Source organism: Macrobrachium rosenbergii, chromosome 7 (assembly GCF_040412425.1).
Source record: "Macrobrachium rosenbergii isolate ZJJX-2024 chromosome 7, ASM4041242v1, whole genome shotgun sequence".
Classification (NCBI taxonomy): Eukaryota; Metazoa; Arthropoda; class Malacostraca; order Decapoda; family Palaemonidae; genus Macrobrachium; species Macrobrachium rosenbergii.
In genome coordinates this window covers 39,731,146-39,746,880 of record NC_089747.1, presented here as the reverse complement: position 1 = coordinate 39,746,880, position 15,735 = coordinate 39,731,146, and the positions used below count along the sequence as shown (strand labels likewise).

The 15,735-nt window shown below is 36.0% G+C and overlaps 1 protein-coding gene across 1 annotated transcript in view; it reads right to left on the bottom strand.

Annotated features, from left to right (window-relative positions):
* Nucleotides 1-6,455, bottom strand: part of LOC136840329 (uncharacterized) — a 98,484-nt gene extending 92,029 nt beyond the window's left edge. Inside the window, 1 exon segment of the mRNA XM_067107022.1 lies at nt 5,957-6,455. Within this exon segment, the coding sequence (XP_066963123.1) occupies nt 5,957-5,997 (41 nt within the window). The 5' untranslated portion in view covers nt 5,998-6,455.
* Nucleotides 6,456-15,735: the final 9,280 nt, after the last annotated feature.

The following is a 15,735-nucleotide window of genomic DNA, read 5'->3' as shown; positions in this document are numbered from 1 at the left end:
TATTGAACAATACTATAAACAATCATAACTATAGAATCTATGAGTACTCTATAAACCTTTCAAACTTCTATAAAACTTCGCGAGATCTATCAGAGCTCTGTGAACCTTACTTAAACTCCTATAACACTTCGTAAGATCTATCAGAGCTCTGTGAACCTTACTGAAACTCCTATAACGCTTCGTAAGATCTATCAGAGCTCTGTGAACCTTACTTAAACTCCTATAACACTTCGTAAGATCTATCAGAGCTCTGTGAACCTTACTTAAACTCCTATAACACTTCGTAAGATCTATCAGAGCTCTGTGAACCTTACTGAAACTCCTATAACACCTCGCAACACCCTATAAAACCTATAGGGCCTAGTACTCCTCCGTCTCACTTCCCCACATTCCTGCTATAAATGATTTTCTCTACAAAAATGAAATGGAATATGGAACTGGGGTTCGGGAAAAAGAGCTGATCGGATTTCCAGCTGAACTAGCTGGTGACTAAGCCACCAAACCAACCCTTGAGTGGAGAGAGAGAGAGAGAGAGAGAGAGAGAGAGAAACCGGAATAGCTTCTGTAGGGGACTGGGTTATGGGGAATATAAATGTGGATCAATCTGGTGATATATTTCTATATTTATACATGGTGCAAGAATACCGTCTATCTGTCTAAGCGGGGAGAGAGAGAGAGAGAGAGAGAGAGAGAGAGAGAGAGAGAGAGAGAGAGAGAGAGAGAGAGAGAGAGAGTAATTCAGCAATGTTTACAGAGCAATGAATTCCCCTAACCAACGATGAAGAAAGATTTTGAGATTTAACATTGGCAGAATATCTCTAAAACCAACTAAAGACATCAGGCATCTCAGAGAGAGAGAGAGAGAGAGAGAGAGAGAGAGAGACCTTCTTTCCCACCCCTCCACCCTTTTATGGTTTCCAGCAGTTGGACAAAATCGATTCTTGATAGGCGCCGATCGCAACTATCGATCAACACAGAACAGCGACTATACCGCGGTTGCAAAGTTTCCAGATGTATATGTATATGTATATGTATATGTATATGTATACGCGCTATTAATCAACGGACTCAAAGTCTCCAATTGCATAATTATATACTGACCTCATATCGTATGTTCAGAACAGGAAATTAACACGGGTCTATCAACGGCGACTTAGGAAGGAACGGGAAGCGTGCACGAGAGGAATAACCACACGAGAGAGAGAGAGAGAGAGAGAGAGAGAGAGAGAGAGAGAGAGAGAGAGAGAGAGAGAGAGAGAGAGAGAACATTTAATAAGCTGTCCTCTCACTCGCCGGAATTTATACGGAAAACGCAGACACGGAAATAGAAACTAAAAAGTAATTAAAGGATTTCACAAAGCAGAGAAATATTTCACGACAAGTAAAAATATGTGCCGAAGTTTCTTCGGCGCAATCGAGTTTTCTGCACAGCTGCTACAGCGTATAATCAGGGCCACCGAAAATAGATCTAGCTTTCGGTGGCCTCGGTATAATGCTGTATGAGCTGCGGCCCATGAAACTTTTACCACGGTCCAGTGGTGGCTCGTATATATATATATATATATATATATATATATATATATATATATATATATATATATATATATATATATATATATATATATAATATAAATTATAATTAAGTTTCGCATTCAACCTTCATTCATGACATTCTCAATCTCCGATAGTCAGCAAATAAACAACAATTTAACAATAAAAATATACTCTCTCTCTCTCATGACACCACTTGACAAATGACTGTTTTAGGCATAGACTGGGGAGAGGGTTGGAAAGGCGAGTCACTTCTGGGTACGAACGAAATGGAAGCTAAGTCGGGTCCGAAAAAATGGACTGGTGTTCCCGAATAAAGATAAAAAGCTTCAAGACACACAAAAATTGGGCAGCAGAAAGGTATGTTGTGTGGAGTACATGAGAGTGGGAACGCCTTGAGAAAATCTGCCAGTCAAGGGGCATAGGAACTGAGTGGTTTTCAAAATATTTCCAAGACGTTTCTCTGTAGATGGATGAGCAAGTTCAATATAACACTGGGAACTCTTCTGCAGACGGAAGAGCAAGTTCGTTATAATTCTGGGAACTTTTCTGTTTTTCTGTGGATGGAAAAGCAAATTCTTCAATGCAATTCTGGGAACTTCTGGAGAAGAGCATGTTCTGGGAACTTTTCTGTAGACGAAAGAGCAAGCTCTTTTATATAATTCTGAGAACTTTTCTGTAGATGGGAGAGCAAATTCTTCAATGTAATTCTGGAAACTTTTCTGTTTTTCTGTGGATGGCAGAGCAAGTTCTCTGATATTATTCTAGGAACTTTTCTGTAGATGGAAAAGCAAGTTCTTTCGTATAATGCTGGGAACTTTTCTGTAGATGAAAGAGCAAGTTCTTCAATATAATTCTGGGAAAATTTCTGCAGATAGAAGAGCAAGTTCGTTAATATAACTCTGGGAACTCTTCTGTAGATGGAAGAGCAAATTCTTCAATGTAATTCTGGGAATTTTCTGTTTTTCTGTGGATGGAAGAGCAAATTCTTCACCATAAATCTGGGAACTTTTCTGTAGATGGAAGAGCAAGTTCTTCAATATAATTCTGGGAATATTTCTGTAGATGGAAGAACAAGTTCTTCAATACAATCCTGGGAACCCTTCTGTATATGGAAGAGCAAGTTCAATATAATTCTTGGGATATTTCTGTAGAAGGAAGAGCAAGTTCTTCAATATAATTCTGGGAATATTTCTGATGGATATGGAAGAACATGTTCTTCATTTCTGTACAATTCCTGGGAACCTTTCTGTAGATGGAAGAACAAGTTCTTCAATACAATCCTGAATATAATTCTTGGGCTATTTCTGTAGATGGAAGAGCAAGTTCTTCAATATAATTCTGGGAATATTTCTGTACATGGAAGAACAAGTTCTTCAATACAATCCTGGGAACCTTTCTGTAGATGGAAGAGCAAGTTCTTCAATATAATTCTGGGAATATTTCTGTAGATGGAAGAACAAGTTCCTCAATACAATCCTGGGAACCTTTCTGTAGAAGGAAGAGCAAGTTCTTCAATACAATCCTGGGAATATTTCTGCAGATGGAAGAGCAAGTTCTCCAATATAATTCTGGGAACTTTTCTGGTCACTATCTGATCGAGTCAAAAGTGACAACAGAGGAGTTTCACTTGGAGGGGGTCGTTCGAAAATGCAGTTATCAATGTAATTCAGTGAGGTCGGTAGGAATGACGTAAGAATGAAGTAAGAAAAATGTGGACGAAAAACAGGCTGGGATTAAAGACCTTGCTTTGGAAAGAGTATGTGGAAATATGCAAAATTCAAGGATAGGGAAACAGAACCAACAAGAAGTAATTATGAAGATGAGAATGTGGGTTAAGGAAATAAAAATATATGGTGGTGGTAGCTGTTGATGAAGGCAAAAGCATGCGCTAGAAATTGTGCCTCGGAGAGTGACTCGTTAGCTGTAAAAGTAGGTCTGCAACGAGGTGTCATGCCGCCGTGGCTGCTCGATTTCTTTTTTAGATGGGTGATGTTGGGAAATCACAGAATGGAAAGTGGGCATCAGAGCAGAGTTGTTGAACACGAAATGGAGTGGCTGACACATGATGACGATACCTTATTGGCTGTGGATGGTGAAAAACTGCACGAACTACAGAAAGACCTCATTAAAAAGTTAATACTGAATGTGAACCAAGAATATTCTTACGAAGGCAAATGAAAACAATATAGAATAAAGGATCTGGGCCAAGGGCCAAGCGCTGGGACCTATGAGGTGATTCTGCGCTGAAACGGAAACTGAGAGATAAAGGTTTGAAAGTTACACCATGAAACAATTGCTGAGGAACGTAAAATGGCAGAGAGACAGAATATGAACGGAGGTACAGTAAAAGGAACGAAAGGGGTTATAGCAGCTAGGGGCGTTGAGAAGGGACGCTGCAAAGAACCTTAAAAAGTAATGCCTACAGTGCACCGCGTGAGGTGAACTGACAGCGCTACCCACCTAAAAGGGGATATAGACCTTGTTTCAATCTGTTAAGGAACTCGAGAAAAAAGGGGAATATCTTATGAATTGAGTTTTGTTAATTTGGCAAGCAAAAATTTATCCTGGTTAGACAACTTCAGTAAATAGTTTAACAAATTTTATCGTGATTTCAACTGTTACAATCAACACTATCAGAGCACAATCAATCAGAAAGATGAATTCTAAAGTCAGACGCAGCACAATTCACAAGAATTGAGAACTATGTACAAATCGTTTCTACCTTTTTTGTGTATGCATACATACGTTTACTCACATACAATTATACATACATACATATATATACACATACATATACATATACACACATGCATATGTATGCATGTGTATATACAAAATATACACATATATAAATATATACATATATATATATATATATATATATATATATATATATATATATATATATATATATATATATATATATATATATATATATATATATATATATATATATATATATATATATATATATATATATATATATATATAATATGAAACTTGTTGCCATCAGATGCTTCAATAAAAGTTCACCCTTCCTGTTTCACAGATTCATTTAAGATGGGGCTGCAAGCCCCATGCCCTTCTACGCCCTAGTTGCGACACGTCACAGCTCACTGTCAAGTTGGCGGATGCGAAACGACACTTTCAAGGTATGCTTCCTCAAACCCCAACCCCGGATCGATCACGGGTTTCTCTGGTGAAGTGAGAACGGAACACACAATGTGTGTATATATATACATGTGTATATATATATATACATATACATGTATATATATATATATATATATAATATACATATATTATATACAGTATACATATAATATACATATATATACACATTACATTAATATATATATATATATATATATATGTATATATATATATATATATATATATATATATATATATATATATATATATATATATTTATATTATATATATAACGTTTAAGCTCTAGGGATAATCCCGCCCTTTTAAAGCACCATAAATAACCAAATATACATTTTGTTTTACAAAGTCTAGCCCCACCACGCACATTACGCCAAAATATTGTCACGTCTTCAAAAGTGAGTATTTCACTGCCATTGCGAACCTGTAATAAATATTCTAATAACCACAATTTGTTAAACTCGCATAGGTTAAAATGCCACAATAATAAAAATTTTTGTGAAATTACAGAGTATTCAGTCTTGCACACTGTTTAAAAATTTTTCATCAATTAATCATCTAAATACTTTTGAAAAAACGCTGACTTGGTGACTGTACTAAGGAATCTGGTAAAGTTGTAATTACCAGACAATTATCTAGCACTGGACAAATTCACTGACGTTATATTAAGCATCAATTCGAAGCGAATTTAACTGGGTACAGGATTTTATATATATATATATATATATATATATATATATATATATATATATATAGATATATATATATATATATATATATATATATATACTATGTCTATATATATTATATATTACATATATATCTTATACACTATATATAATCTATATATACAGTATGTATGCATATATATATATATATATATATATATATATATATATATATATATATATATATATATAATTAGTGCAATTTGATATACTTATCCAGGCAAGAAATTATCTCTAAATATAAAAATCCATATATATATATATATATATATATATATATATATATATATATATATATATATATATATATATATATATATATATAATATATATATAATCTAATATATCTACCTGATAAAACCTATTCGCAACCTGACAAGAATTGGAACATGCATAGGCCTACGTTCTGCATTGAAATACTTTAATCAACTCGAAAAATTAAAAATTAAAAATTAAACTAATTATACAGAGACGAAACCATTTCAAATACTTTCAATACTCACATGGTTACGAAGACTCTCGGACGAAGAATAACATTCGCCATATTTTTTATCTTTATTTTTGTTGATAGGCCTATTGACACTAGGAAGAAATTCCCTTAACGCTTAGTTATTATTGTGAATATATATAGTAGCTTTGCGTCACCCGCTAGTTTCTCTTCGTAACATATCTTTAGGCCTTTTTAATTATTATTACTTATTGAAGTCTGGCGTGACATGTTGGAGATCTCAACGCGTCGACATAGGCCTATATGCACGCTCGCTCTAAACATGTTTATTTCCCAAGTTTTTCAAATAGCTTGACAGCTAATAAACTATTATTAAACAGCACGGCGATATAACGTCTAGTTTGCTGTCATTTTAGTCACGAACAATCTCTCTCACTAACGTACAATCCGATTCAAACTGCAAAAAGAAACTGATTGTGTGGAGCGAGTCACATGGACGGGCACTCGGATGCCGGAGCGGCGACACCTTCCTCTACGATCGCTGGTGACCAACTGACTGCCTTTTGAAGATCGCGTCTTTATTATAGTGACTCCAGGAACCACTGCAACCACCAGCTGCTACTACCACAGCTACCACTATTTACTGTTTGTCGTCTTCCTCAACCACTATAATTGCTGGTTGTGTGATTCAACCTTTGTATAATAGCGTGAGAGAGAGAGAGAGAGAGAGAGAGAGAGAGAGAGAGAGAGAGAGAGAGAGAGGAGGGTGTTGCCTGCTTATTGTTATCGTTACCGCTAACTGTGGCACACGACCGTATTTTCCTACCTTTTTTCTTAAACGATGTTCGTATGAGTTCGCTTTCGGCGGTACTAGTCGCTGACTAGCGGGTAAGCGTCGCCTGAATTAGTGCAATTCGACGAACTGTGTTGCCTAATTTATTGCAATCGACAGTTTTGCCTGAATTAGCGCAATTCAACGGAGTGTTGCCTGCTTTAGAGCAATTCGACGACTGGTATTGCCTAAATTAGTGCAGTTCGACGAATAGTATTGCTTAGATTAGTTTAATTCGACGAATAGTATTGCCTGAATTAGTGCAATACGACGAATATATTATTGCTTAAATTAGTGCAATTCGACGAGGAGTGTTACCTGAATTAGTGCAATTCGACGAATAGTATTGTCTAGACTAGTGCAATTCGACGAATAGTATTGCCTGAATTAATGCAACACGACGAATATATTATTGCTTAAATTAGTGCAATTCGACGAAGAGTGTTGCCTGAATTAGTGCAATTTGACGAATAGTATTGCCTGAATCAATGCAAATTCGACGAATAGTATTGCCTGAATTAGTGCAATTTGACGAATAGTATTGCCTGAATTAGTGCAATTCGACGAATAGTATTGCCTGATTAGTGCAATTCGACGAAGAGTGTTGCTGAATTAGTGCAATTCGACGAATAGTATTGCCTGAATTAGTGCAATTCGACGAATAGTATTGCCTGAATTAGTGCAATGCGACGAATAGTATTGCTTAAATTAGTGCAATTCGACGAATACTATTGCCTAGATTAGTTTAATTCGACGAATAGTATTGCCTGAATTAGTGCAATTCGACGAATAGTATTGCCTGAATTAGTGCAATTCGACGAATACTATTGCCTAGATTAGTTTAATTCGACAAATAGTGTTGCCTAATAAATTAGCGCAATTCGACGGCCGGTATCGCCTAAATGGGTGCAATTCGACGATTTATACCACTAGGCGCAACGCGGACGTTCAAACAACAAAAAGCTTACTTTCAAACGTCAACGCCGACATTCAAACAACAAAATTCAAACGAGCTTTTACAAGCTTATTATTATTTAAATGGCGGCAGAAAACGTGCTCGTGTGCGATGCAATAAACGCTCACAGGAAGAAGTATGTTTGTTAACGAGCCATAAAAACTTGAGTTTATTCTCCCACCACTGTCTCTTTGAATGGAGATTTACGGCTGTGAATGACAATTGCTTTAGTACCACAAAGTCTGCGTATAATAAAGGAGGGTGGACGGCGGCCATGTTGGTTGGGCAGAGTCTGGAGGGTCACACTAGACCTGTGTATATATATATATATATATATATATATATATATATATATATATATATATATATTATATACTTCACTTTACACCTTACTAGATGAATAATGGCATGTTGGTTAGGCTGAGTCTGGAGGTTCACACTAGGCCTAGCTCGGCATGTCCGCCTGAAATCTGTAAATCAGTTAAATCAGTGGCTAGACCTACTCAATTTTACACCTTACTAGATGAATATTGGCATGTTGGCTGGACAGAACCTAAAGGGTCACACTAGACCTCCTACTGGTTTTCAAACCTTACTATATGCTTACGGCAATATCCAGCTTAAACTTAAGTTCTACATCAGCCAACCAGAATATGGACGGAGGTGCAGTAAAAGGGAATGAAAGGGGTTATAGCAGCTAGGGGCCTTAGGAAGGGACGCTGCAAAGAGCCTGAAGTAACGCCTACAGTGCACCACGTAAGGTGCACTGACGACGCTAGCCCCCTAAGGGCGATATATTGAAAGGAGGTCCATTTTTGATAGCAGGCGGTGGAGTATGAACTCACAGAGACGCTCTTCAAAGTCCCGGAAACTCTAAACAGTACTAAGATTATTATTATTATTATTATTATTATTATTATTATTATTATTATTATTATTATTATTCAGAACATGAAGAGCCCTATTCACATGGAACAAGCCCACCAAAGGGGCCACTGAACTGAAATTCAAGAAGCTTCCAATGAACATTATGGTGCTCCCTAGAAAGAAGTAGCGGAAGGTAAAGGGGAATACAGAAAGATGAGATATATTATTAGAAAAGCAGATAAATTAACAAATAAACAAATAAATATATAAAATTGTAAGTAAATTATTAAAAATAAAAGGAGAATTGCACCAGGGAGAATTGCTTAGGGAGAAATTTCTACAATCTCCTAACAGGCAACAGTAAAGTGAATCTAAGTGTCGACGAATCGAAGAAGGGCAACACAAAGCTAGGCCTAAGGGCTCCAAAGGTCGTCACTATATATCATCCCTTCAAAAAACATTAAAAATATAGTGCTGTTTCTTACGTACGAGCGACCATATCTCTTTTTTTTCTTTATTTCTCTTTATCTCCTCTTACTTCTTCCTAGTGAACACCATAACATTCTTTGGAAGCTTCTTGAATTTCAAGTCAGTGGCCCCTTTGGTGGGCTTGTTCCATAGGAATAGGGTTCATCTTCTCAATAATAATAATAATAATAATAATAATAATAATAATAATAATAATAATAATAATAATAATAATACATGTACAAGTTTAAAACCCCCGCATGACAGCCTGTTGCTATGGTAGTTGCGATACTTGTCGAAAGATGGATAGGTCTAGGATAACAGCAATTGCAATGGGCTGTCATTCTTCGTTATTTGACTGGGATTGAAAATGCGATAGGTCTAGGATAATAGCAATTACAATTGGCTGTCATTCTTCGTTATGTCACTGGGATTGAAAATGGATAGGTCTAGGATAATGGCGATTACAATGGGCTGTCATTCTTCGTTATGTCACTGGGATTGAAAATGGATAGGTCTAGGATAACAGCAATTACAATGGGCTGTCATTCTTCGTTATATAATTGGGACTGAAAATGGGATAGGTCTAGGATAATAGCAATTACATTGGGCTGTCATTATTTGTTATATAAATGGGATTGAAAATGGGATGGGTCTAGGATAACAGCAATTACAGTGGGCTGTCATTCTTCGTTATATAACTGGGATTGAAAATGGGATAGGCTTAGGATAATAACAATTACAATCGGCTGTCATTCTTCGTTATATAACTGGGATTGAAAATGGGATAGGCCTAGGATAATAACAATTACAATCGGCTGTCATTCTTTGTTATATAACTGGGATTGAAAACGGGATAGGTCTAGGATAACAGTACTTACATTGGGCTGTCATTCTTTATTATATAACTGGGATTGAAAATGGGATAGGCCTAGGATAATAACAATTACAATCGGCTGTCATTCTTCGTTATATAACTGGGATTGAAAACGGGATGGGCCTAGGATAATAACAATTACAATTGGCTGTCATTCTTTGTTATATAACTGGGATTGAAAACGGGATAGGTCTAGGATAATAACAGTTACAACGAGCTGTCAGTCTTTGTTACATAACAGTGATTGAAAATGGGATAGGTCTAGGATAACAGCAATTACAGTGGGCTGTCATTCTTCGTTTCATAATTGGGAACACAAACGGATTCATTCACCAGCAACCTAGCTGATGATACTTACAGGAACGCTTTTTTTTTTTTTTTTTTTTTTTAGTCCGTGAGCTAAGTCAATGTACTTTTTGGATCGACCATGAACCAAAAACTGTTGTGGATGTTTATCGCTGTTTAGATACTGAATGTTACATTAGGTGACCTTTGCACAGATGTGTATGTAATATATATATATATATATATATATATATATATATATATATATATATATATATATATATATATATATATATATCTAAATTTATATATCTATATGTATATATCTATCTATATATATATATATATATATATATATATATATATATATATATAAATATATATATATATATATATATATATATATATATATATATATATATATATATATATATATATATATATATATATATATATATATATATCTTAATGATAAATAATATTGCCAAGATCAGGAAGAACATTCTTTATTGTACGAGCTTTCGAGGTATAAAACCTCATCATCAGGCTGAAAAAACCGACAAGGATGAGAATCAATAAAATTACAATAAAATGAATTGTCATAATAAATATTCAGCAAAAATACTAACGAAATATATAAAATGAACAAGTAAGTACAAACTAAAAGGGTGAGACGTAAAATAACGAAAAATTAAAAACACAAACATAAAAATATGAAAATAAAACTAAGGTGAAATGTAAACAAACTACCACTCACAAAGTAAAATATTTAATGACCTAATTGAGTACCTACTATGAAATTACACGATAGCTAGTTGAATACCAGACGAGTTGTTGTTCAATTCCGGCTTCATCTTTTTAATAGTCAGCGACTCTGAAATTAAAAGGTCCAGTCTATTTGAACAAAAAGACAGTACCCGAAAATCCAGGTCAGTGAAAGGATGGTCCTGTGCTAAACTGTGTTCTCTAATGGCAGAAAATGGTGGTTTGGAAAGGGGAAACCTAGTTCTGATAGAAAGACCTCTGTGTTCCAAATTTCTGGTATCGCAGACCACACTGCGAACAAGTGAACAAGTAAACGACACAGGAATTAAGGTCCACAGGCAGAGTAGGCTTCTCTCTCAAAAGTGATCTTATTGTAAAGGATTACAGAAAACAAACCGGAAACTGATTTGAGGGAAACAATGCTTAAGTTTTTCTTGTAACTTTTTCGTACCATATAACTACTATGACCAAGGTAAGGCAATTTAATGTACTTTACATCTTTACTAGCAGTACTGTGCACCGGTCTGGGACAAAACTTTTCATTTAAAAAATTTTTTCAGAACTTTGTAAAATACAAAAATGGGATATGAGTTTTCAGAAAAATAATTCTGGAAGAAAACCATATCTTGATGAAATAAATTAAAATCACAACAAACATTGTAGGCTCTATTTATCAAAGTGCGTATTGAGTTCATCTTACACAACTTTGGCGAAAAGCTGCGGTAATTCAATCCCAAGCCAGTAAAAGTACTTTTCCTAGAAACAGAGGTCTCAAATTTGCCACTATTTCTGTATACCTGTACATCTAAAAATGACAACTTATTATCCTGTTCCGTCTCGCAAGTAAAAGAAATGTTAGGGTGACGAGAATGAAAATATTCAAAAAACAAATCAACATGTGATAATTCCTTAAACACGAGGAAAGTATCATCTACATACCTACGGTAATACAAAGGTTTGAAAGCACTAGGGCATTCAGACATCCAAATCCTTTCACAATAACTCCCTGTTTATAGGAAAAGTACTTTTACTGGCTTGGGATTGAATTACCTCAGCTTTTCGCCAAAGTTGTATAAGATGAACTCAATACGCACTTTGATAAATAGAGCCTACAATGTCTGTTGTGATTTTAATTTATTTCATCAAGATATGGTTTTCTTCCAGAATTATTTTTCTGAAAACTCATATCCCATTTTTGTATTTTACAAAGTTCTGAAAAAAATTTTTAAATGAAAAGTTTTGTCCCAGACCGGTGTACAGTACTGCTAGTAAAGATGTAGAGTACATTAAATTGCCTTACCTTGGTCATAGTAGCTATATGGTCCGAAAAAGTTACAAGAAATACTTAAGCATTGTTTCCCTCAAATAAGTTTCCGGTTTGTTTTCTGTAATCCTTTTACAATAAGATCACTTTTGAGAGAGAAGCCTACTCTGCCTGTAGACCTTAATTCCTGTGTCGTTTACTTGTTCACTTGTTCGCAGTGTGGTCTGCGATACGTGGGATCCAGTTCCCGCTGGCTCAGACACAGAAATTTGGAACACAGAGGTCTTTCTATCAGAACTAGGTTTCCCCTTTCCAAACCACCCTTTTCTGCCATTAGAGAACACAGTTTAGCACAGGACCATCCTTTCACTGACCTGGATTTTCGGGTACTGTCTTTTTGTTCAAATAGACTGGACCTTTTAATTTCAGAGTCGCTGACTATTAAAAAGATGAAGCCCGAATTGAACAACAACTCGTCTGGTATTCAACTAGCTATCGTGTAATTTCATAGTAGGTACTCAATTAGGCCATTAAATATTTTACTTTGTGAGTGGTAGTTTGTTTACATTTCACCTTAGTTTTAATTTCATATTTTTATGTTTGTGTTTTTAATTTTTCGTTATTTTACGTCTCACCCTTTTAGTTTGTATTTACTTGTTCATTTTATATATTTCGTTAGTATTTTTGCTGAAGATTTATTATGACAATTCATTTTAGTGTAATTTTATTGATTCTCATCCTTGTCGGTTTTTTCAGCCTGATGATGAGGTTTTATACCTCAAAGCTCGTACAATAAAGAATGTTCTTCCTGGTCTTGGCAATATTATTTGTCATTAAGCTAAGATTTCAAAGTAGCGGCCCATATATACCGATATTATATATATATATATATATATATATATATATATATATATATATATATATATATATATATATATATATATATATATATATAGCTCGTGCACTTTTCAAAAAAATGCAATGCAAGCGCAGACTGCAATCACCCTTATATTGTTAATCATTAATTAGTAATATACTTCTGTTTAGAAACAGCGTGTACTAAACATGCTTCTAAGATGATTTTCATCGGGAAATAAAATCTGAAAATTTGCAACCTTGCAATTTTATTAAATATAAATTCAAGTATGGTATATGATCGTTGCATATTGAGTTAGCAAGAGCTTTTGATTCATTCTATAAATTTCCGCCACTTGGTCTTCAAGACCTGAATTCCATAATCAATCAATCAATCAGTCATTAAATGCAAAGGCTAATTTACGAAGAGATTCTGCCCCCTAGTTCAGTGAACACCACAGTTCAACAGCATGGGGGGTAGTGCACCTCACGTGGTGCACTGTAGGCATTGCTTAAGGGTCTTCGCAGCATCCCTCGGCCCCTAGCTGCAACCTCTTTCATTCCCTTTACTGTACCTCCGTTCATATTCTCTTTCTTCCATCTGACTTTCCACCCTCTCTGACAACTGTTTCAGAGTGCAAATGCTTGGAGGTTTCCCTCCTGTTACGCCTTTCAAACCTTCTTACTGTCAAATTCGTTTTCAGCGCTGAATGACCTCATAGCTCCACAAAGCCTGCCATTTCCTGAATAGAATACAACGTAGAATTTAGGCCAAAGGCTAAACCCTGGAACCTATGAGGTCATTCAGGCTGAAGCGGAAATTGACAGCAAAGGAGGTTTGAAAGGTGTAACGGGGTAAACCTCGCAGTTGCACTATGAATCAATTGTTAGGAGAGGGTGGAAATGAACATGAACAGAGATACAGTAAGGGAAATGAAAGGGTAAAAGAGAAATGCAAAGAAGCTTAGGTAATGCCTACAGTGCACCGCATGAGGTGCACTAACGGCACTAACCCCCCATGGGAGGGATCTTATCTGTTGATCCAAAGGATATCCATTTAAATAATCCTGAAAGGTTCTAGAGAACTTCTAGTTACTAACAGACTTTCCGTTGAAGACAGGTTTTGTTTTTCATAATCTTGATTCCTGACTGTTTCTGTACAGACAATTCTACTGAGAAACGAAAGCTTTATCCGGGCGACTCCATTGAAAAACATCAATTCTGTGAACATCGACAAGGATCTGACAATCTGTCAGCATGGACACTGTCTTGCTCATTACAATGGTTCCAAACCTTTACATTAATAAAAAATCAATTAAACCACCCCAGCCTGTAACCTTAGTTAATAATACTGTAGTGAAACATTCACTAGTGCAAGTTCATTGACCAAATTAATGAGTAGCTGGCATGGGGATGTACATTTTACCTTTCTCAGAACAAAATTTCAAGACTGAGCTGTGTAGTCCAACGTTTCACGTATCAGAACTGGCAGCCCTAAAACGCCCTTCCAATCACAAAGGAATTCGTATTGGTCTCTCTGTAATATCCTAATTGGCAAGTTCGTTTCTCCAAGGATAAATTTTCAGGCTAGATTTGACGAGACATATAAATCCTGAAGGTAAACTCCTGGAGTTTGATTTGGCTGTGGTCTAATAATTTCAAGACGGTACATTATTATCATTATAAATTGGCTACTATAGTCATGATTCCCCTCTTATGAATCTAGCCCAGTGGATTTTCTCCTAAACAGCAAAAACTGGAGCAAATTAAATATAAATTGGCCGGCTAAATGGAAACGTTGAAAAGTTACAGGCAGAGAACATTACACCTCGGCCCAAAGGGATAATTCAAAGGTACCTCAGTGCCACTTACAGTGTGCTACACAAGGAAACTTGGATCTAATTTACAATACAACATTTACCTCACTGTTTTCAAGACAGCTTCATCATTGCTTTACCACTGGTAAGCTAACAAATTCAAAATGACGTGGACTTCAGTAACTACACTTTACATGAAATTAAACCATGCAAGAAGCATGTGAACACAAGCCAAATGACAATCTTTGCATGAAAGATATGACTGAAATATTTTGCAGCATGGATGATTAGCAAGCTCTCTACACCACTAGGCTTTCCATCAGTGAACAGTGGTTTTGGTGGAATGGAATGGAATATGTATAAAATTTAGGCCAAAGGCCAGACGCTGGGACCTACGAGTTCATTCAGCGCTGAGAGGGAAACTGAGTAAAAGGTTTACAAGGCGTAACAGGAGGAAACCCTCTGAGTTGCACTGTGAAACAATTTTTAAAAGAGGGTGGAAAGAAAGATGGTAGAATAAGAATATGAACAGAGATAGAGTAAAAGGAATGAAAGGGGTTGCAGCTACGGCCCAGAGGGATGCTGGAAACCCTACGCAATGCTTACAGTGCACCACAAGAGGTGGACTGACAGCACTCGCCCCCTAAGGGGAGCGTGGGTTTGATTGGCACTTTAGAATTCAGACGTGACGGATGGAATCCTGTTGCCACTGGCATCTACACTCCCGAAGCACGAACTACCACCTGCATCCAAAAATCCAGTTTACAAACTTGCAGAAGACCACCAAAAATAGATCTATCTTTCAGTGTAATGCTGTATGAGCTGCGGCCCATGAAACTTTAACCATGG